General features: G+C 41.4%; 1 protein-coding gene across 2 annotated transcripts in view; it reads left to right on the top strand.

Moving 5' to 3' along the window:
* EPG5 (ectopic P-granules 5 autophagy tethering factor) overlaps window positions 1-23,898 on the top strand; it is a 129,614-nt gene that overhangs the window by 51,429 nt on the left and 54,287 nt on the right. For both annotated transcript variants that reach the window (XM_070778986.1, XM_019986709.2), the window contains exons 19-27: window positions 225-422; window positions 803-913; window positions 2,038-2,160; window positions 3,049-3,215; window positions 4,153-4,374; window positions 6,183-6,306; window positions 17,410-17,554; window positions 21,172-21,343; window positions 22,644-22,806. In XM_070778986.1, the coding sequence (XP_070635087.1) occupies window positions 225-422; window positions 803-913; window positions 2,038-2,160; window positions 3,049-3,215; window positions 4,153-4,374; window positions 6,183-6,306; window positions 17,410-17,554; window positions 21,172-21,343; window positions 22,644-22,806 (1,425 nt within the window). The remainder of the gene's footprint in view (window positions 1-224; window positions 423-802; window positions 914-2,037; window positions 2,161-3,048; window positions 3,216-4,152; window positions 4,375-6,182; window positions 6,307-17,409; window positions 17,555-21,171; window positions 21,344-22,643; window positions 22,807-23,898) is intronic.

The raw sequence follows: 23,898 nt of genomic DNA, 5'->3' as shown, positions 1-23,898 counted from the left end.
CCCACCAGCCCCTAAATGTACCCTCGCCTGCCTTCCTAATCAGATGCCCCTGGTGCTAGCACGTCTGTGTGTTTCGGTCATTTCAGAACCCTTGGCACAGTGCTTTTGGCCAAGGAAGGCAGCAGATCTGGGTTTTGTAGTGGAGCTAGATGTTATTGTATTTGTGTTTTAAGGGTGGGAGGCTGGTTATTATTTTTGTCATCACCTGAGTCCTTTCTCCATAGGCCCACATTTCTGTAAGCACTCAGCCCAATGAGGTGGGCCCGGTAGCTGTATTGGAGTTCTGGGTTCAGGCTCTCATAAGCCAACATCTTTGGTACCGGGAACAACCCATCCTCTTCCTCATGGACCATTTGTGTAAAACAGCTTTTCAGTTGAGGCAAGAAGACTGTGTGCAGAAATTGCTCTACCAGCAACATAAGGTAAAGCTGTTGTGGAATTTATCTTTGTCATCAGCTAGAAAGTAACCTTCTAAGGAGGCTCCCCACATGTATCCTTCTCAGTGCTGCTCTGTGCCCACTGCCTTTTTAAAGCCCTGCCTTAATGGTGTCTTATCCAGAAACCATGGTCTGCTAGCATGGATCCTTATAAAGCCAAAGAAGGACACCCTAGGAGGAGCCCTGCTCATTCATTACATTTGCCTATGATGTGGGATTATCACTGCTGGTAGACTAATTACTGAACTCTGTATCTTACCTGAATTGTCCACTGGCATAAGATAATTGCTGTACTCTTGAAAAGCTCGTTGGTTCTGTTTTTTAAAAGCCGCCTCTCTTTGCTCCACATGCTCTCCCTGGTGTAGAATGCCTTGGGCTACCACTGTGACCGGAGTCTGCTCTCCTCTTTGGTGAGCTGGATCCTGGCAGGCAACATCACTCCTTCCTTTGTGGAGGGCTTGGCCACGCCCACTCAGGTAGGCAACCTGCTGTGGATCACTTGTTATCTCTGTATACTCTAGTATTGTTATTATCCTTACCTACATTACTAATAGCCTAAAATATCTAACATCTATTCAGCACTTACATAAGAATGCTTTTCATTTAATCCTCACAGTAGCCCTCTGTTGAGGTTGTTCTGTTGCTATTCCTGTTTCACAGGGGCATTAACTGAGGTTTATCAGAGTCAAGTGGCTGGCTTAGGATCAGATAGCTTGTTATCAAAACTCCAGCTGCCTGACTGCAGAGCTTGCCCAGCAGCAGGACAGAAGGGTTAAGATGCTGGAGCCAGACTGCCCGGGACTCAGCCTCGGTTGTGCCATTTGCTAGCCCTGTGCCTTGGAAACTGGCTTACTGTTTGTCCTCAGAGTCCTCAACAGTCAAATGATGTCATGTTGTTACTAGGTGTTGGTTGTTTTTATTGTTATCATCATTTAATTCACCACATTGTTTTTATCATTATTACCACCTCTTGGACTCTGTGTGTCCGATTCTGTCTTTGTTTTATCACTTAACTCAGTAGGAGCATTCTTCAACTTCCTGTCACAGTCTTACTCCTGCTCTTCCTCATACCTCTTGGGATCCAGCTGAGGCAAACTCCATGTTGCTATCTGCATATATCTCTGGCATTTCCATCTTTTGCTGAGCTGATTGTCTTATCAGACATGCCTTCCTCTCTGCCTCCTTGTCTGATACATTTATCTTCTCTGATCCCACCTCCCTTCTCTAGTTTCCCATAGCGCTTGACCTCTGATTCAACACTCACACTTGTCACTTTACATTTTGGTTACTTACATATTAGTCTTGTCTCCCCTGGTGAATGGAAAACATCTTAAGGGCAATAACTAAAATAGCTTTTCCAAAGGAATTTAATGTTTTTCAATAGCCTATTTTATATAAATTTATATCTGTTGTACAAGTAGAAATAGAATTAAAGACCTTCTATTTTAGGGTCCTGTAGTGTAGACTGTTAATTCTAGAAACTATAAATGTGTTGATTGAAATCTGTGATAGCAAAGGTGTTAGTCTGTGGAGTATTGGGGTGTGTGTTCCTGTCTGAACTGGAGCTCGTTCCCCTCATGTTTGCCTGGTATCCTTGCAGGTCTGGTTTGCATGGACAGTCCTGAACATGGAATCCATCTTTGAAGAGGACTCCCAACTCCGAAGAGTTGTTGAAGGGGAATTGGTTATAAACTCTGCATTTACCCCCGACCAAGCTCTGAAGGTGCAAATAACAGTTCTGCATTTGAGGGGTAGAAGGTGGTTCACGCTTTGATGCTCATGGGTTCACCTGTAGCTTTTGGACTTCTGTGTTTTCTTTTGTTGGGAATGTTTGGGAAGCACAATAACTGTTTAATGCTCAACATGGTGAATTGAAGTGTATATTTCCTTCCTGAGGTTTATGTAACATCAAGAGTCACAACTTTTATAATTTGAGGCTGTGTCCACTGCATGTATGAATGGGATTGCCTTTGTTTTAGAGCATCAGAATCCCCTAGAGAGCTTGTTAAGAATCTGATTCCTGGACCCCAACTTCTGACATTCTGAATCTGGAGTGGGACAAGGAATTTATTTTTAGAAACTCCCTAGCTGATCCTTAGGCTCGCTTAAGTGTGAGAAAAACTGGAATGAGTCTTTAGAATTAAAGACCTTCTATTTTAGGGTCCTGTAGTATAGACTGTGCTTTTGGATTTCAGAGCCTGTCAAGGTATTTCTCATTCTTGAACATCCATTTAAAATCTAAGTTTTCAAGACGTTGATAAAGTTTGTAAAATTTACTTTAGCTTTCATATTATTCTCGCACTATAGTGTTTTACATAGAAAGGAATGGAAAGGCATGGAAATGAGATTAGACTCAGTGATGCTTAGGACTCAGTCCAGTTCTGGGGTTTGTGAAATTTTAACAGAAAAAAGGCTGCCCCACGTGTCTTATTACTGGGAATGTTTAAGTGTTAGCTAGAGGGTTGGAAAAGTAAGGTTTATATGACTTTTTTTTTTTTCCGTATCGAATCGAAAACACAATGGTTAGCATTTTATTTGAGTCACTTAGGAAGAGCAGACCGTTTGCAGATGTGATCATTACATGGTTGCTCAAAGCCCGTCTCTTTTGTAGAAAGCCCAGGCTCAGCTGAAGCTCCCCATCGTCCCGTCCCTCCAGAGGCTGCTGATCTATCGCTGGGCCCAGCAGGCTCTCCTCACGCCTTCTGACCATCCTCTTCTGCCACTCATTTGGCAGAAGTTCTTCCTCCTGTATCTCCACCGCCCAGGACCGCAGTATGGGTATGGTATCCAGTGTGGTAGGGAATCGGTTCCTGCCTTTGCCCTGCTCTGCTGCTCTGTGTTCTCACACTGTGACATGGGAATGAGAGTCATTCCCTGGCTCAGAGCCTCCCTCCTTTCCTGTTTCACATCTGTTAGACTGGACCTTTTCTGAGTTCAGGGTATCTTGGGGCAGCTCTCGCTTCATCACCCCCATACCCAGTTTGGTGAAGACAACACCTGAAACTGTGCGGAGTTTATCAGAGAGCCTCTGGAGTCCCACACTGAGGCCGCTTGTGTGGCCATGGTGGGGCTTGTTCGAAGGGACCTGTGTTGCTAGTGTGTGTGTGTTAAGTCGCTTCAGTCGTGCCCAACTCTTTGCGACCCCATGGACTGTACCCTCCCAGGCTCCTCTGTCCATAGGATTCTCCAGACAGGAACACTGGAGTAAGTTGCCATGCCCTTCTCCAGGGGATCTTCCCGACCCAGGGATCAAATCCATGGCTCTTGCATCTCCTGCATTGGGAGGCAGGTTCTTTACCACTCATGCCCCCACAGTAATGCAGGTATGGACAAAGGCCAGGACTTGCCTGGGGTGACCATTGCTGTCTGGCTCCAGCTCAGTGTTTCTGCTCCACTCGCATTCCCTTAACTCACCCTCTTTGAAACATACAGATGGTGATTCTTCATCACTTCTGTTTTCAACTGATTGCAAGTTCAAGAAGAGGTTCTGTCTTTAATCACTTTTGTACCTCTAAGTGGTGACAGTATCTTGAATTTGCATAGGATTTCATTCTTTTAAAAACTGCTTTTGTATGCATTGTATTGGTGGAGCCTCATTATAACCATTGAGGTAAAAATGATATGTATTAATAAAATAGGTTGTTAATGGACTGTAATGTGTCACATAGAGCATCTTGTGTTGATCCTAGTGTGCTCTTTGCTTGCATTTTTTAAGGTTACCTATAGATGGTTGTATTGGAAGGAGGTTTTTTCAAAGCCCTGCACATATCAGTTTGTTGAAAGAAATGAAGAGGCGCCTGACAGAGGTGGCCGACTTCCACCACGCTGCAAGCAAGGCCCTCCGCGTTCCAGCAGAGGGCAGTGAAGGGCCGCCAGAGAGCCGGGCTGGCGCCCTTGCTTACCTGACTTCAGCAGAACTGCACACAGAGCTTGTGAGGTGAGGCATGGCTGTTTAACCGTTTGTGGTGCTGTTTGTAGCACAGGTACTTGGATACTTGTGCTGGATTGTTGATTTGTGTTACAACTGCTCTTAACCTGTTAGACTGACTACAGAAGGTGGTTTTGACTATAGGTTTGTATCTTGTAATGTTTCTCTCTCGTGTTTCTTATGAGAAGTGAATCAGCAATTTGGGTGTACCTCTGTGAAGTGCCTGGAGTCTGAGTGAACACGTCTAAACTGGAGGGCTGGTGACCTCTTTTCTTTCTTTATTTAGTAACAGAAGCAAACCGAAACAAGTGATCATAGCAAGTTAACTACTAGTGTAGTCTGCTAGGATAGTTCTCTAAAAGAAATAAATGCCCCAGGCAGAGTCCTTTAAATGGGGTTCATAGACCCTCTAGGGGATTCTGGGATCGACCTGGGGTGCAGTAGATTCATAATCTTCCAAAACTGCTTCTGAAAAATAGACTCAGTGTTTGCACACACTGTAAAGGGTTAAGAACTCAGAGGTGAGTCTGTCCCCTTCACACTGTTCTTCTACCTTTCATTTGTAAGCTTGATGCAAACCAGATATTAATCTTATAAATATGACTTAATAAAAATAACTCTTAATAATGACCTCAATGCAAAATGAATACAAAAGTCTCAGTGAGGAAACTCAGAGTTTCAGCCCAGTTTTCAGATTTTAGGCTTGATTGACCTCAAAGCCTTAGGGCTTCTCTCTGCCTCTAGAATAACTTCTCCCTGTCTCTTTCGCGCTTGAAAGAAAATTTCTTTTTGCTGGGTTTAACCAGTGGGAAGGCTTTATCTTTGAACATTTAGATCAGCTAAGAAAGTCTTTAATGTCCCCTTTTGCCTGCTGGCATGTTGTGAAGTAGGTATATAGCCCAGGCAGAAGCTGAATGAGAGCTCTGTCCCAGCCTTTCCCCTTTAAGAACCTCAAAGCTGTGTCCCTGCGTCTCTTCCTAGAGGCTGCTGTCGGGGTGAAGGTGGTATTTTTCCACTTTGTTGCGTAAAGCGCAGCTGCACTACCTTCTGGTCTCCACCTGGTACTTGGTGTGTAATATGTGTGCTGTAGACAACTCTGGTATCTGTTGCTGCAAACAGCTGCTTAAAATACCAGTGGTCTGAGCTAAATGGACTGTGTTCCTTATAAAACCAAAAAATAAAAACAAAGGAAGCATCATTAAAAAAAAAATTTACTGGAAAATTGAGAATTTTTTTTTCTTTTTCCTGTTTTTAGCTCTTTTCTTCTTTCTTCATGGGAACAGGATGCAAACATGCTGTGGGCTCTATTTGTGATTCCTTGAGGCAGGAAATTGTCATTTAGCCTAAAGCTGGCAGAGTCTTCCGAAGCATATGTTTTAAAATGGCTTTTAATGTTTTCTCTGAAAGATGGCAAATGTGTTTATTTGAATGTGATTTACACTTTTCCAAGCACCAACACTCACTGTGACTGGATTGCCTAGGAGAGAAAAACTCCAAATTCAGATCCTTGATCTGTGTTAAAGTCACCTTCTCCGGTTATTTTTTCTGTGTACTATATTTAACCCTCTTTTGTAATAGAGTTCACAGAGCCCTTTCTTCATACTTTTTGTATTAGCAATTATTATTGCATCATATTTAAATGATTTGTGACCTGTCTTTCTCCCTTGCTGGCCTTCTTGGGAATGGAAACATTTTCTGTGTTATGTGCTTCTAAACTTTTATCTTTTAGTGCTGGTGTTCCTAGAGATGTAAGAGACTTAATTTGCTTTCACATCTTTTTGTATTTTATATGATGATTATTATTTTTTTTCTTTTAGGCTCTTCAATGTGTATATATTATGGCTAGAAGATGAAAATTTTCAGAAAGGAGATACCTATATCCCTTCTCTGCCAAAGCACTATGACATTCACCGGCTAGCAAAAGTGATGCAGAATCAGCAGGTGACACTATAGCAGTGTCTTTTTTAGCATATCTAATTGTAATTTGAATTGGTCACTTTTATAACTTAATGGTAAAACCACTTATTGATATGGAAATGGGCTCATTGGGATGGTCATTTTTTTTGGTGGTTTTCTCAGTATGTAAATGAGTCTTTTAAAAAATTTATTCACTTATTTGTTAATTTTTGGTTGCGCTGGGTCTCTGTTTCTCCTTGCAGTCTTTTTCCAGTTGTGGTGAGCAGGGGCTACTCTCTAGCTGTGGCGTACAGGCTTCTCATTGCAGTGGCTACTCTTGTGGAGCATGGGATCTAGGTTCATGGGCTGCAGTGGTTGCGTCTCTGCAGCTCTTGAGCTTAGTTGCTCCACAGTATGTGGAATCTTCTTGGACTCGGGATCTAACCCATGTCTCCTGCATTGGCAGGCAGGCTCCTATCCGCTGTACCTAAGTGAAAGTCTGTAAATGATTTTTTTGAAGGCAATTTGTTGCCAGAATCTCGGCTCTCTGTGCACCAATGCCAAACAGAAATACAGAGACAGAGTTATGGAGGAGAAAGAAAGAGTGGCTTTATTACTTTGCCAGGCAAAGGGGGAACACAGTAGGTTATTGCCTCAAGAACTATGCCCTCCTGTCTGGTGAGTAAGGAGAGGTTCTATAGTCAGGCAGGGGTATATGATAAGGATGAAGGCAGTAACAGTCTTGGATTTCTCTTCCGCAGTTTCAAAAGGGCAGGATTGCTGACAAGATAGAGTGTATGCAAGGTCTTAGATGATGCTGTTAATGTGCTGCACTCAATGCGTCAGCAAACTTGGAAAACCCAGCAATGTCACAGGGATGGAAAAGATTAGTTTTCATTCCAATCCCAAAGAAGGGAAATGCCAAAGAATGTTCAAACTACCATACAGTTGCACTCATTTCACATGCTAGCAAAGTGATGTTCAAAATCCTTCAAGCTAGACTTAAACAGTACGTGAACTCAGAAATTCCAGATGTACAAGCTGGATTCAGAAAAGGCAGAGATCAGATTGCTGACATTCATTGGATCATGGAGAAAGCAAAGGAGTCCAGAAAAACATCTATTTCTTCATTGACTATGCTAAAGCCTTTGTGTGGATTACAGCAAACTGTGGAAAATTCTTAAAGAGATGGAAAGAGAAACTTGTATGCAGGTCAAGAAGCAACAGTTAGAAGCAGACATGGAACAATGGACTGGTTCAAAATTGGGAAAGGAGTGCATCAAGGCTGTATATTGTCACCCTGCTAATTTAACTTATATACAGAGTACATCATGTGAAATGCTGGGCTGGGTGAATCACAAGCTGGAGTCAAGATTCCTGGGAGAAATATCAACAACTTCAGATATTAAACCTTAGATACTAAAGAGTCCCCTGATAAGGGTGAAAGAGGAGAGTAAAAAAGCTGTCTTAAAACTCAAGATTCAAAAAACTAAGATCATGGCATCCAGTCCCATCGCTTCATGGCAAATAGGTGGGGAAAAAGTAGAAACAGTGACAGATTTTATTTTCCTGGACTCCAAAATCACTGTGGACGGTGACTGCAGCCATGAAATTAAAAGATGCTTGCTCCTTCGAAGAAAAGCTGTAACAAACCTGCTGCTGCTGCTGCTAAGTCACTTCAGTCATGTCCGACACTGTGTGACCCCGGAGACGGCAGCCCACCGGGCTCCCCTGTCCCTGGGATTCTCCAGGCAAGAATGCTGGACAAACCTAGACAGCGTATTAAACCTAGACAGCGTATTAAAAAGCAGAGATGCCACTTTGCTGACAGAAGTCCGTATAGACAGAGCTCTGGTTTTTCCAGTAGTCATGTATGCCAAAGAAGTGATGTTTTTGAATTGTGGTGCTAGACAAGACTTGAGAGTCCCTTGGACAGCAAGGATATGAAATCAGTCAATCCTAAAGGAAATCAACCCTGAATATTTATTGGAAGGACTGATGCTGAAGCTGAAGCTCCAATACTGTGGCCACCTGATGTGAAGAGCCGGCTCATTGGGAAAGATTGAGGGCAGGAGGAGAAGGGAGAGACAGAGAATGAGATGGTTGGATAGCATCACCAACCCAATAAACATGAATTTGAGCAAACTTTGGAAGATAATGAAGGACAAGGAAGCCTGGAGTCCTGCAGTCCATGGGATTGCAAAAAGTGAGACATGACTTAGTGACTGAACAACAAAGGTCTTAGGTAGTCCAGTTTCCTAATCTTGATCAGCTTCGCTGGTCCCTTTAATCTTATTCCAGGTGGCTTTCTGGCTGCTCCTCCTCTGATTAATAACTCTTCTGTCCTTTGGAACTCAAGAAGGTCATGGTGACTGGATTCTTTTAAGAAATGGGGGACAAAAAGGCGTCCATGCCCGGGAGACCCACAGGGCTCTGCTTGGCATCAATTCTCCATTTTCTCTGATACTCCTTGATCCAGAGGAGCATAGAATCCCTACCATGGCATTGCTCTTTTTCACACTTTCAGCAGTACCAGGTCTCCTGCTTTGAAGGGATGTAAGGGAGTTTCCAGGCAAGGGGAGACCTGTGGAACACAAATGTATGCATAGTTGTTAACAGTTGTCCAGTCTGTTGAACATACTGTTTAATTTTACCTGCTGTGTTAGAAACATTTCTCTTTTTATTCTTAGGAGCTAAGAGTGGTCTCCTGTATGTAATTTCATAATGGCTCCATCCTATCCTGGTTCTAGGGATCACCAGTATACAGAGAGCAATTTGCAAGATCCTGTCTCATTTTAGATGAGTTTTCCAGCATAGCTTGGCAAAAGATTTCTTAATAATGTCCATAAGGTTTTTGTCATCTCTGATGTTGCTTTTTCAAACACTGTGGTCGGAAAGGCCTCTATTCAACCTTGATCCAGATGTGACCCTCTCAAATCTTAGCCAAAATCTTGTGGAAGGGTGGTGGGGGGGGAATTATTAGATCCTGGTAGAATCTGACATAGCTCAGAAATTTCAAGTTTGCAACAATACAGGGATAAATGCCTCTGAAATCACATCCACAGTGGTCAGCTAGTTTTGCCATATTTACTCCATTTTAACTTTCAAATGCGTTTCCCTCCTCAGTGTTAAAGTAGCTATCACTGTTAATGAATTTACTGCTTTTCTGGATATGGGAAAATGCAAGAATTTGGTTTCATAAACTCTTCTGAAGACATCTAAGTATCTAAAGGCCTATTCTGCCAGTTCTTCTCAGAGCACAGAGTACCTCATTTCTGATCTCCACTCTGAATTCCTTTCAGGGGGTGTTAAAGGTCAGTGGCTGCCATGGCATTGACTTAATCCTTGAAGAGGCAGATGGCAGTTTTCAATTGGCAGAACCCCTTCAAGTCATAAATTTGACCATGTTGTGAGGGCATTTCATGACCATTTTGTCCCATGGTGCTGGGAATGATATTCCCAAGTCTGGTGGAGATTTGGCCACTCAGTGTGCTGGACTAGGCCATAAAACAGTATCCAAGAAGTCTCTAGACCACTAACCCCCATGATCCAGGAAAATATCCCCTTTTATTGCTTTTTCCCATATCTAGAGTTCAACTATTACAATCATTGATCTCATATATGTGTGTGCTATATCGCCTCAGTCATATCTGATTCTTTGCAACCCTGTGGACTGTAACCCACCAGGTTCCTCTGTCCATGGGATTCTCCTGGCAAGAATATTGAAGTGGGTTGTCATGCCCTCTTCCAGGGGATCTTCTCAACCCAGGGATCAAACCTGTTTCTCTTATGTCTCCTGAATTAGCAGATGGGTTCTTTACCATGAGAGCCACCTGGGAAGCCCATATGGAATTATGCATCATTTTATCAGAGGCTAAGTCATATTTGGTAGTATAAGAAACAATTTTGTAAAACGGTCTATATACATCTATATATAAACAATATAGCTAAATTAATAAGGTCATAAGCAAGAATTTTAAGTCAAGAACTTCAATTAGATGTAGCCCCATATATCCTAGGTTGTTTGACTTAGTCTATTCTGTACCAGTCCTTTTCTTTAAGGGAAATTTTATGTTGGCATTGTCCGTAAGACACCCAGCCCAGTTTCCTCTGTTGCTAGGCTGATTATCCTTAACATGACTTGATTGTTTCCAACATAGAGGAGCCTTTAAATTTAAACCACCATAGTTTGGTGTTAACTAAATCCATCCCTTAACTGTGAGAGGTTTAGTTCCTTGGCTGAAATTCTGCCTGTTCTGTTGAGCTTGAGTAATGAAAATTCTCTTACCCTGGGTTTATGGCCAGGTCAGAGGAGGTGTTACTAATAGGCCAGGTGAGAGGATCCAGTCTGGTAATAACAGTAGTGGCCTGTACATGACTATAATCTTTTTTTTTTTTTCTTTTTAATAAATTTCAAGAGTCAACCAGTTAGAGCCTTGGAGTAGAGAATCCATCTAGGTAGCCTGAGAGTACTAGACACAGGTCATTGGCCACAAACCCAACAATTGAATTGATTTTAGAAACTAGCATAGCATCATGCCTATCATGGCTATGATAGAAAAACATTTGATTCACATGCAAAAGTCCAAGAAGTCAGGAAAACATTACAAATGGTTGTACAAGTCAGATTGGAGATCTTAGGAAAGCTGTCTACTTCTGATGTTGTCTTCTTCTCACCCTGGTGTGAGTGTAGTTTCTCCTCTGAGCAATATTTTAAGGGTGATTTTGAGGTCAGCTGTCCTCTCTTTAGGCCAGTGCATTGCAGGGGCCTTTTGTGAGTGGAAATTAATCCAGGAGTCAGTTCCCTTCAGATTCACTGTGCATGAGCTAGTTAAGAGTGGTTAGTAAGGGTCCTTCCATACAAGTTGGAAATTATCCTTTAAATTATGTATTTTTCAGTATGCATAATCCCCTGATTGTAGGTTGTGGGACATCTGATGTTCATCCAGAGATAGATTACTGAGGTAAGCTTCAGATACAAACTTAGAGTATCCTTTAATAATTCAATTAAACTTTACATTAATATAACATAATAGCAAGAAACTGTCTGGGAGGTGAGTCTTACATACCTCTGTTAACAAACTGCAATTTACCATTCATTGAAGCATCTTTTTCTTTCCAAAATTACCCTCATTTCTACCAAATATAATTAAATTAAGACTAATTAATTTGCAAAATATGTCTGGTCTCAAAAACTTGATCTGGTGATTTATGTAACTGATCATGTAGACATTTTGTCTTGTTAAAATTTTTATAAGGAGTCTCAGACTGACCTCTTAAAAGGTATCTCAGGGCTAAGAAAGTCATGCCAAGGATTTACCACAGATTTTGCCAGCCAGATCTAGGTGAATTCCTCCCTTTTCAAGATCCCCAAAATACCTTGAAATTTCTGTACCTGTTAGTGCAGTAGCCTTCCTAATTTATCTGATAAAGCTGCTGGGAACCAAAGAGTCTCCAGTCTCTGGAGAGAGCAGATACAGAGAAAAGATAAATGTTTCAATTCTGCTTATAAAGGTATAATTTACCAAATTGCTGTAAGTCATATTTAGTTTGAAGGGAAATTTCTCCTTACAGCTGGAAAACTGATTCAAATTAGTAATTTTTCAGATAGAAATCATAAAAAGTATAACTGTTACTGAGTCCAAGCTCATTCTGCTTGCCACACGACAGGCCAGTGAATCTGAGAGAGATGTTGAGGCAAGAAATACAACTTTATTCAGAAAGCCAGCAGATGAAGAAGATAGCAGACTAATGTCTCAAAATAACCATCTTGTCAGGGTCCGGGTGCCTGGTTCTTTTATAGGACAGAGTGGGAGAGGAGTTGAGGACGTGAAGACCATTATCTTGCACATATCTCCTGGAATGGCCAGTCATATGTGTGTGTGTGTTAATCTCCTCAGGTAGAGGGGCAGGGTTCTCTGAGGCAGGTCATTGTGTGTGGTTATAAAAACAAAGGTTAAAGTCAAAGAAATAGATACATCTTGAAGTCAGAATTGGCTCTTCCCTACAACATAACCTAACAAAGGCTAACAAAGTTTTGCTAAGAGAATGCACTGGTCATAGCAAACACCCTCTGCCAACACCACAAGAGACAACTCTACACATGGACATCACCAGATGGTCAACACCGAAATCTGTTTGATTACATTCTTTGCATCCAAAGATGGAGAAGCTCTACACAGTCAGCAAAAACAAGACCTGGAGTTGACTGTGGCTCAGATCATGACCTTATTGCCAAATTCAGAGTTAAATTGAAGAAAGTAGAGAAAACCTCTAGACCATTTGGGTATGACCTAAATCAAATTCCTTATGATTATGCAGTGGAAGTGACAAACAGATTCTAGGGATTAGAGCTGATAGATAGAGTGCCTGATGAACTGTGGATGGAGGTTTGGAACATTGTTCAGGAGGCAGTGATCAAGACCATCCCCAAGAAAAAGACATGCAAAGAGGCAAAATGAGAAAAGAAGAGAAAGTAAAGGCAAAGGAGAAAAGAAAAGATATACTCATCTGAATGCAGAGTTCCAGAGAAGAGCAAGGAGCGATAAGAAAGCCTTCTTCAGTGATCAATGCAAAGAAATAGAGGAAAACAATAGAATGGGAAAGACTATAGAGATCTTTCAAGAAAATTAGAGATACCAAGGAAACATTTCTTGCAAAGATGGGCACAATAAAGGACAGAAATGGTATGGACCTAACAGAAGCAGAAGATATTAAGAGGTGGCAAGGATACACACGAGAACTATACAAAAAAGGTCTTAATGTCCCGGATAACCATGAGGGGGTGATCACTCACCTAGAGCCAGACATCCTGAAGTGTGAAGTCAAGTGGGCCTTAGGAAGCATTACTACAAACAAAGCTAATGTCTATAGCTCTAAATGTCTATATTAATCATATTAATCAAACCAGCAAGCTTGAGCCACCTCCAATAGCAGATACTAATGGTGGCTCAGAGGGTAAAGCATCTGCCTACAGTGCGGGAGACCGGAGTTCGATCCCTGGGTGGGAAAGATCCCCTGGAGAAGGAAATGGCAACCCACTCCAGTATTCTTGCCTGGAGAGTCCCTTGGATGGAGGAGCCTGGTAGGCTACAGTCCACGGGATCACAGAGTTGGACACGACTGAGCAACTTCACTCACTCAATTCAGTACTGAGTATTTCTTGGATCATGGGTTCTAAAATTTATCTTGGCCAGTTTTCTGTGTATTTAGATTTAATTTGTAAGCATTTACTTTCAAGTAAGTTAAATATAGTTCATTTACAGGTTAGCTTTTACATAAATCTCAGTTTTTCTGCATGATTTTAAAAGGTTTTTTTCCCCCATTCCCTACTTATTTTTTTTCTCTCCTGAGGCCAGAGCACAGGGGAGAGAAATACCAATTCCTTTTCCTGGGGCCACAGTTGGAGCTCTCCCAGTTTTGTAAAAACACCCTGGGGTTGGGGAGGCTGCAGGATGGAGCAGAGCTCTGTGTAACAAGGCTAGTCCAAAAGGGAAAATCCCAACCAACAGTCTGCTGCAGGCAGGGCCTGAGGCAATAGGGAAGGGCTTCCTGGTATTATCCTATGTGAGCCCTGCTATTTACCAAGGAGGTCTCAGTTGGTCACTGTAAATAGTGACACATATGTATCAACAAACAATACCAAGTACTAATTTAATACTGATTTAATTAATACTAACTTAATTTAATATTAATTTAATATTTCCCAGTTTACATGAATCTGAAATCCATTTAAATTTCTCTTGTGCTTAGAATTGTTTGATTTTTAAGTATCTGCTTTTCTTTAAGCCAATTAAATATCCAGTTAATTTACAAATTAACCTCAGCAACAATATCCAAAGACAAAAACACATCTGAGACGTACATATATTCACACAGACACAATGAGAGATCTCATAGCTTTGTTTTCTAAACTTAGTCATGAATCAGGTATCACAATAGAAAACTCACTAGTTTATAAATGACAGTTGGAGTAAGAAAAAATTTTAAAGGATTCTTTTTTTTTTTTTTTTTAAATTCAGTTTCAGGAATTAGAGGTGGTCTAGGTAAGTGTCCCTGAGAGCCATGGTCTCAAGGCACAGGGAAGAGAAAGAAACTCATGTTCTCCTAGTAGGACTTACTCCTTCAGGGTCAGAATTCTGGGGGTGGGGGGAAAGTACTTTAACAAACTAGCTTTCTCTAATTGCACATGCAGAAATAGCAAATTTTGCAATTGGAAAACAAATTTTAACCAGTTGTGTCCAAAGTCTAAAGGATATTGTGGGCACACGGTCAAAAAGTCACTTTTCTTTGTCTGTGGTCATACCTAAAATTTAGACCAGGTAGTGGTCAAATTTGCCCTGATAGGCTGCAGTCCATGGGGTCGCTAGGTGTCTGACACGACTGAGTGACTTCACTTTCATGCGTTAGAGAAGGAAATGGCAACCCACTCCAGTGTTCTTGCCTGGAGAATCCCAGGGACGGGGGAGCCTGGTGGGCTGCCGTCTATGGGGTCACACGTTGGCTGATAAAATGTGTCATCAGGGATTGTCCCTCTGAGGAGATGGGGTCTTATTTTGATCAGTCCAGGCTTTTGGATTATAGGAGAAAGTCCTGGACATGTGGGAACCCTACTCCATTTTCTCATCCTGTGGTAATGAAGATCAAACTGTGAGAGACCTGTTTTTAGGCCATATTTCTTTGTCATTGGATCATAGATATAGGTCGACCAGTCATTTAAAATCTCCCAAGGAGCTCCCACCCAGGGTGGAACCTTAGAGGAAGTGCTGTCCATTTTAGCTCCAGCAGTTAGTACCAGATGTCTGCATGCTCAAACTAAAGTAACCAAGCCAAACCAAAACCTCACCAGCTGGCAGTCACATTTTAAATAGAGCAAACTGCAAAGAGATGCCCAGAAATCAAAAACCAAATGGCACAGGTGCCCCAAAAAGATGGCAGAGAGATGCCCAGAAGTCAGAAGCTTGACATCAATCTTTCTTTCCTTTATATTTTATTTGTTTCATTTTTGGCTGTGTTGGGTCTTAGTTGCGGCACACAGAATCTCACTTGCGTCATGCTGGATCTTTCCTTGTGGCTCATGAGCTTCTCTCTAGCTGTGACGTGGGTGCTCCAGAGCATGTGGGCTTAGTAGTTGTGGCGCTCAGACTTAGTTGGCCCATGGCATGTGGAATCCTACTTCCCCACGTAGGCATTGAACCTGTATCCCCTGCGTTGGAAGGTGGATTCTTCCAATGCAGTTCAGCCACTGCAGCACTAGGGAAGTCCCTGGGATATCCCCTTTTGAATATCCGGCCCTGCTCTGGCATCATGTGAAGGACTGAAGCTCATTCTTGGACCGTCTGCAGCCTCATAAACACAGCCTTTTTCTGACTATATTCTTCCTTGTTTTAAATTGTCAGCATCTGAACACTTTTAAGCAGTCATCTCTACTCCCATAAAAAGTTCAGTGTAAGGATTTGTTAAGACTCATGCATATAGAAAGTTAATAGCATGGAGAAAGCGAGGCGCTCACCCTTGAAGAGGCTGACTTGTAGCTGTCAGTTTTGGCTGCCCTTTTGGATGTGCTCAATTCTCGTCTTCACATGTTCTAATCTTTTCTCAAACAAAGAGGTCTGTTGTCTTTCCTAGGTCAAAACTTCTGATTTTTTTCTGAGCTTCTGTAGCTCTACGTGTATATGTTTGTGTGTGTGTGTGTGTAGAGATGTATCTCTCCTGTTCCAGTTTATTTTTTCTAGGGACTGAACTCTACTGGCCCTTGATCCCCAACCTTGGATAGGATTTAGGATCCCCTAAGACTTGAGAGACTTGATAGACTGTGTCTTTAAACCTAGCTGTTTCCACATTGTATGTACTATTTCATCTCCACTAGGTGTCTGACTTTCTTCTGTTTTCTTTCTTTCCTTCCTCTCTCTTCTTTCTTCTTTCCTTCTCTTACTTCCATGAGTATCTATTGGATACCTTTGAGGCGTCAGTCACCTATACCAAAAATATAAAAAGAAAAGTGATGCAGTCTCTGCCTTCAAGATTCTTACTGTCAAATGGGGGACTAAATAATTATTACATCTGGTGATAAAGACTGTGGGAGTGAAATGTGCAGGGTGCTGTTTCATATGCAGAGGTGGAGGAATGGTACCTGATTCAGACTGAGACTGGAGTGTGACCTTGAACTGAGCCCTAAAGGACAAATGGGAGTTTGTCAAGTTGAAAGGATAGCATGGTGATGTGGAGTGGCAGAAAGTTTTCAGCAGGAAGTCTTTGTTTGGAGAGATGTTGAAATAGCTGGAGTGGTTAAATAAGTGGATGAATTAAAAATATATAGAACAATTCATTAGTAGAATCAATAGGATTCTCTGGTTAGGATTGATATACTTGTAGGGTAGATAAGGTATACACGGACTTCCAAATATGTAGCTTGGGCAGCTAAAGATGCTCTTTACAAAACTGGAAGAGAAAGTGCCTGAGGGGCTTCAAGGAGAACTCATATTCAGGAATTGGTGGGGACGGGATATAAAGTTGTCTGTAGTTCAGGAGTGGGGCAGTAGGAGACGTGGGTGTAATGGTAATAGAGTATTTGGATTAAGAAGAGAACTCAGCATGGAATTCTGAAAAGGAACATTTAAGACATGGAGAAACAAGGCTGAGATTGTAGGGCCAGAGAAATAGGAAAAATACGTAAGTGATCATGGTGTCCTGAAATCTTTTGAGTGCAGAATTAACCCATTGTTAATTCTCAGTATTCTTCTCTAATTGTCAGCCTCTATCAACAGTAAATGTTTAGCGGGGCTGTTGAAATTACTTTTTCTAAGTGTGGTATATAATCAAAAAGTTTTGAGATTCCTTAGACTGTTAGAGTGTCCATTTTATTTATTTATTTGACTGCATTACTTGGCTTCTGGCATCTTAGTTCCTCGACCGGGGAGTGAACCCAGGCCCTTGGCAGTGAAAGCATAAGTCCTCACCACTGGACTGCCATGCCAGGGAATTCTCCAGAATGCCCATTTTAAATGTGATTCATCCTAATGCTTGGAGAACCTGGAATGGACCACCTCATGTTGAAACTTATGGATTCACTTTAGAGTTAAATATATAGTTTTATATGTGAATATATGATTCATCCCTGAAAGTTAAAGTCTTATGGTTCCGTTTTAGGACCTGTGGATGGAGTATTTGAACATGGAGCGCGTCCATTACGAGTTTCAGGAAACCGTTGGTCTGTGGACACAGGCCAAGCTTGAGTCCCATTCTGCACCCTGCAGTTCATCAGTTCAGCTGGACTTCACTGATCCTTTGTTGGGTGAGTTGTATGAGTGAGTGCAGACCGTTTGAATGAGTGAAGCAATGGGTGAATGAATGAGTGAGTGTGAATCAGAGCCATTAAGTGTTAACATTCATATAGTGTATCCCTCAGTGAGAACTGCTATTTATTTTTTAGGAATTCATTGTTAACTTGTCTACTACTTAGGGTTAGGTTACGCTATGAATGAGAGAAACTCCAAAAACAGTGAGGGCACAAATAAGATAGGGGCTTGTTTTGTTTATGTCAAAGAAGTCTGGAGGCAAGCAGTTCAGAGCAGTAGCTTTATGACCTGAAAGCCTTCAGGGACCCCTGCTCCCTCTGTCTTTCTGTCTCAGTGTTCTAACGTCAGACATCGCATGTGGTTCAAGACGGCTGCTTAGGCTGTCATTTTGCGTTCCATTCAGCGGGCAGGGAAGTCGCCCTCTTTTAAGGACTCTTTCAAGAAGCTCCCCATACACTTTCCAGTTACATCTCATTGGCCCAAACTGAGACACATGGCGTGCTACCGTCCATGGAGTTTCCCCAGAGTCTAGATTTTGCTGATTATACCTTTGTGGTATAATTTAACATTTTTTTTTTCTTTTGTCTCCTGTATTTCCTGTAAATCGATATTAGGAAAGTGATTAAGTAGTTTTTGATATGTGTTCTCCATGATGCTTTAAAAAGACATTTCAGTTAGCTTAGAACATTTGAAGTACAACCTAGAATTTAATTATTTGGGGTTTACAGTTTTAAAATTGAGCAGTCTGTCTTTTTCTTTCATAAACTCTTTTTCTGTGTATCTGAAACTCTTAACCATACAGATGGATCATATTCCCAGAGTTTCTAAATTAACTGTTTCTCACAATGCATTTTTCTAGAGAAACAGTTTTATAAATTGTTAGTTTTCTATTCTAGGCCACGAAAACTCATTTAACCTGCAAAGTTGATGACATACTTTATTAAAAAAAAGGAGAAAATAATATTTGGAGTCACTTAATCATTTAAATTACTGAATATATTTTTTAAATGTAGGATATATATAATTATTGAACAAAATATTGTAATATGTAGTGTAATAGAACACTGAGGTGATTGAGAGAAAGGTAAAAATAACTTCTTGATCCAACTCTGCCACTAACCAGCTGTGTGATCAGAAAAAAATACATCTCTTGGCTTTTAGTTCACTCATCTGTAAATGAAGGTGCAGAGCAATCTTACCTAAGATTAAAATTTTTCTCTCCAACATCTTTCTCCCTCCATTTTCCCTGAAATAAGAGGCTTTTTTTTTGGTTTGGATGATAAAAATTATATGAGCCCACTGGGAAAAATTAAACAGTTTAGGAAGGTATAGGGCAAAGTGTAAAAGTTGTCCTCAACCCAGCCATATCAGTTCTCATTTTTAGTCCTGAAAGTTTGTTAAATGAGAGGAAGAGTTATATTTATAGATCTGGAAGCTGTTGAATATGTGTCTGTTCATGCCCTCCCATCCGTTGTGTTTTCACTTTGCCTTAACCCTGCCCTAAAAGGCTGATTGTTTTTCCAAAGGTAAGCTAGTAATTTATCAAGCCCTTAATTTGTTCTAAGCACTGTCTTTGTATGCATTAACTCAGTCTTCCCAACAACCCTGTGAGGGTTATCTCCGTTGAGCCGGCAAGGAGCCTGAGGTGTTAGAGTAGTTATGTAACTTGCCCAAGTGACAAAGCTGGGGCTTTGAAGAGCAGGCTTCAGAGACCCTGCTCTTCACCATTTACCTTATTTTATTTCTGGCAATCAGAACAGGTTGCAGTTCTAAATAAAAGTAAGACCTAGATTTGTAAACAGTAAGTTTCAGGTTTTTCTCAGGTGAGAGCAGATTAGGTAATGATTATATCAAATGATTGAACTTGTGATTGTGATTATAGGAAAAATTTCAGTAGCATGTCATAGTTTATTGTATACTTGTGACACCAACTTCTTTTTCTCAAATTTGTCGGCTTCATAACTTTGTCAGTTGTGGTCCAGAGTTGTGATTATAGTTAAATATGGTCTGAATTTTTGTTTCTTTTATTTTGTATTTAAAGTGTCATTCTTGATTTTTCTTTCATAGTAAGTTATATCAGGATGGGAAGAGATCCTCTCCACCTCCCCACTCCCATTTTCCTTTAGAATTATGAGCTAATGTTGCTTGAAAGAAATTTGAACATAGGAATCTTAGCCAGTGGTGAATATCCCGCCTTATTACATTCTGTGCATAGATTGGTAGTTCTAGTGGAAAAACCCCAGCTATAAGGGACAGTCCTGACCTTGACCTGTTTGGAATGTTAGGTTCCATTTGTTTGGATTACAAACAATACAAGTTTTCTTATGCCAAGTAAAGTCATGGCTATTAAATTTTCTTTAATTTTTCTTAACAAGAATAGAAAATTGAATGCTATATCTGGAATGAAATCGGAAGTTCAGAGTAGTCCCTTAAGTACTTTGTTGACTTACTGACTTGAAATTCCCTTGACCTTTCCTGGCCTCTATTATATTACATGGCAGCATTTTTCTTCTCTTCATGAGCGATGTGGTATGTGGATAGTGTAGTGAAGAAAAAGGTAGGGAAGATAGGAATTTATTAGACACCTACTGTGTTTCAACTCTCTACTGAGTACAGAAATGTAAACATTTAAGTTGGATTGATCAGTATGAGACCATGTGCAATCTAGTGCAAAGTTGCATGATGCAGATTTACCTTGATTTACCTTTATTTTTCTTGTGTGGTGCCTGACTTCTTATTTGGACTCATAAATCAGTTTTTGAGTGAATGAATGAATGACTATTTAGTGAAAGTCGTTCAGTTGTGTCCGACTGTTTGTGACCCCATGGACAGTCCATGGAATTTCCCAGGCCAGAATGCTAGAGTGGGCAGCTGTTCCCTTCTCCAGGGAATGTTCCCAACCCCAGGGATTGAACCCAGGTCTCCTGCATTGCAGGTGGGTTCTTTACCACCTAAGCCACAAGGGATGCCCATGAATGACTATATGACTATTATTAAGTTCTATAGGAGGTTATGCGCATGTCTTCATTCAATTTAACTCTACTGTTTTCAGCCCCCCTAATCAAACCTTGGTCTAATATGGTACTTTTCACTCAGCTTCATTCCATAATGCCCATCCCTCTTTCTCGTTTATTTCTTGTGGTTGCATTAAACTCTTAACTGGGCTACCTGCCCCATTTCCCCATTCTACTCTCCAGATGATAGCCACCATCTTTCTAAGCCTTGCTTAGAGTCATTTACTAGATCCCTTTTGCACGGGTGTCAAGTCCAAACACCTTAGCATGTCCTGCAAAGCTGTCTAGGGTACTAATTTAAGATTGTGACCTGTAGCTCTGTAACTATCATCAAGACTTTTTGAGGATAGTAATTCTATTTAATCATCCCACGTGCTCCCAAGCTTCCAGTTCCTAGTAGAATATTATTAGGCCAGTGGGTGATCCCTCAGAACTTGCAAATAACAAAAGATAATTTTATTCATTTAGGTCTCTGGTGATGTAAAGAGCTATTCTTCAGATCTTTAGCATTCTTTATGAAGGTAGCAGACTATGTAATTATGTGGTACATTATGACCTAGTAGAAGCCATTAGTCAGCAAAATGACAATTTTTTTTCAGCTAAAGAAAGAGTTTTAAGTAACCTGCGGAAGCATGAGGACCCCCGGCCTCCTCTTGTTCTGCACCTGATGAGGCCTCCTGTGCCAGTTATCTCCTCAGCCATGCTCCTGAGTCAGAAGGATGCCACCGAGCTGGTGCGCACAGACCTGAATCTGCTGCAACAGCAGGCGAGGTAAGAGCACACGCTGTCCGGGATCGTGGGTGTGCGCTTGCTGCTGTGCATCCTGATGGGTAGTACCTCCAAGGGCTTCCTCCTTAGCCTTCTCACCACGAGGGTAATTTGACCAGACTGGCTCAGATGGTTATCTTAGTTAACCAAGTTGTGAAAAATCTTTTAATTTCACATGGAAATTATGTGGGTTTTCATGTACTCTATAAATTGTACGTGTTTCTTGTGGCATTTCCTGTGTCAGTAGCGCCAGCTAAATTTTTTCTTAGGCTTCTCCTGAGGAAACCATATAATATTGGAAAGACGATGTTCAAAGGGAACAGAATGAGATTTATTTTCTTTTGTCACTGCTTTGCTCTCTAAATGTCCGAATTCTTTTAAAAATTACATAGATACTTGATGGAAGGGCAGGAAATACTCATTTAATATTCTGAGGTCATGGTGGCTACAGAATGATGAGCTGTTTGTTTTGATTCTAGCTTGTGATCATGTGAGGAGGATTGTGTGTGTTTTACTTACAAAGTGAAAGAGTTTGTCTTTGCAAAACTCATAGGCATCCATCTATTACTGGGCCTGTTTTTGGTTTATTCGTGTCGTGTGTGTTGTTGGCACCACACCGCACAGGCTCCTTGCAGATTACTGAGATAATACAGTTAGGACAGTGTTGAACTAGCTTATCTGGTCTCCACACGTCGGTTTGAGTCCCTGATGCCTAAGAAGTCGCTATGTGTGTGCCCAGTCACTGAATTGTGTCTGGCTCTCTTGCGACCCCATGGCTCTCTGTCCATGTGATGTCCCAGGGGAGAATACTGGAGTGGGTTGCCATTTCTTTCTCTAGGGGATCTTCCTGACCCAGGGCTTGAACCTGTATCTCTTGCATTGGCAGGTGGATTCTTTACCACTGACCTTCCAGGGAAGCCCCTAAGAAGTCACTGGTACTTAGAAAAAAGGTTCCCCCTTAGGATGATTAAATTAGCATGAAATTCTCATTTGTTCTTGTGTACTTAAGGGTTCATTTAAAAAAAAAAAACATTGTTGATATAACACAAATTTTAAATGGAGCTTTGTTTCTAGCCAAAAAGTTGTTATACTTTTCTTTCCTTTCTTAACTTTCTTGTTGACCAGTGACTGCCAGGGAGAAGGTTTGGGTAAGTCTTAGCACACACTTTTGGTCTCTTGTTACTGTGAGATTCTTGTGTGTTATTGTTCACCGATGCAGGCTGGGAGTGACTGGAAGCCTTTATCATTCATCATAAAGTTTTTCCTAAGACTTTTAAAATAACCTCCTGATGATGTCTTTCAGAACTGCAGCTCTTCGGGAATCTCAGCAGGTTGCGCTGGATAGTGAACTGTTGGACACAATGCCCAAGCAGTATGTTAATCGAGAAGAACAGACCACACTACATTTGGAGTGCAGAGGCAGTAGTGGTAAAAAGTGCCAAGGAGCAGCAGTTGTAACAGTTCAAGTAAGATTGAGTTTCCTCATAGTTCAGAGAATTTCATTTGAGTTCCTAATATTGGCATATCATTGAAAAAGACTGAAAGAAATATTTAGTACATCATCCATGTCCCACATTTAATAGTTTTGGGGAGAGTGAAGCTGCCCATATCGGAATGTCCCCTGGAGAAGAGCATGGCAACCCACTCTAGTATTCTTGCGTAGAGAATCTCTTGGACAGAGGAGCCTGGCGGGCCACAGTCTGTGTGATCACAAAGAGTTGGACATGACTGAAGCGATTTAGTACAGCACCAAGCTACACACAAAGCTGATCACTTACTTCCATAAGTGCTGATGAGTCTTCCAGGACAGACAGACAGAAATGAAAAGAAAAGTGGAATCGTTGAGATGATTCTAAGAGAGAGGGGCTCCAGCTGGATTTTAAAAGATTTTGGTGATGATAGTTTGGATTCAGTGAGAAGAATGTGGGAATGGAGTCACTATCTAGGGGTCAGTGGCTCGATCCGTCTGTTTCAGTTGTCTTGGGGAGTAGTGATAGGAATTCACGTTGGGAAGGTTGGAGCTCACATTGGAAAGGATCATCACCTGGGATCTTCCCAAGTAAAGATGTTTGCTGCAGATAGTCGGGAGTCACTGAAGACAGAGGTAGGAGGGCCGCGTGGAAAGCAGATCACTTGGGCAGAGCTTGTCAACAGACCAAAGTTGGGTCTGTAACATTGTAAAGACTTCATATGGAAGGTTAGCTTTAGCCAACATGTCATACCACTTAATTATGCAAGGTACCATCTAAACACTTTATATAACTTATTTTATCCTCACCACAACACCGAAAGGTGGATATTCTTTTTGTCTGTATTTTTCAGATGAAGAAATACAGGCAAGGAGCAATTAAGTTACATGCCCAAAGTGGCGGTGCCAGTGTAGGGCAAAACCAGGAAGGCCCAGGCAGAGTGCATGCTCCTTAGGCAATGCAGCTTGCTGTTCCTGCAAGTGAATTCAGAATTCCCTGAGCTGGGAAAGAAATGCTTGGAGAGGGGCGCTGGCTGCTGCTTGATTACACCCACATAAAAATGGCTCCTCTTTTTTGTTAGCTTTTACA

This window comes from Bos indicus, chromosome 24 (assembly GCF_029378745.1).
Source record: "Bos indicus isolate NIAB-ARS_2022 breed Sahiwal x Tharparkar chromosome 24, NIAB-ARS_B.indTharparkar_mat_pri_1.0, whole genome shotgun sequence".
NCBI classification, from domain to species: Eukaryota; Metazoa; Chordata; class Mammalia; order Artiodactyla; family Bovidae; genus Bos; species Bos indicus.
This window is presented reverse-complemented; position numbering and strand designations above follow the sequence as displayed.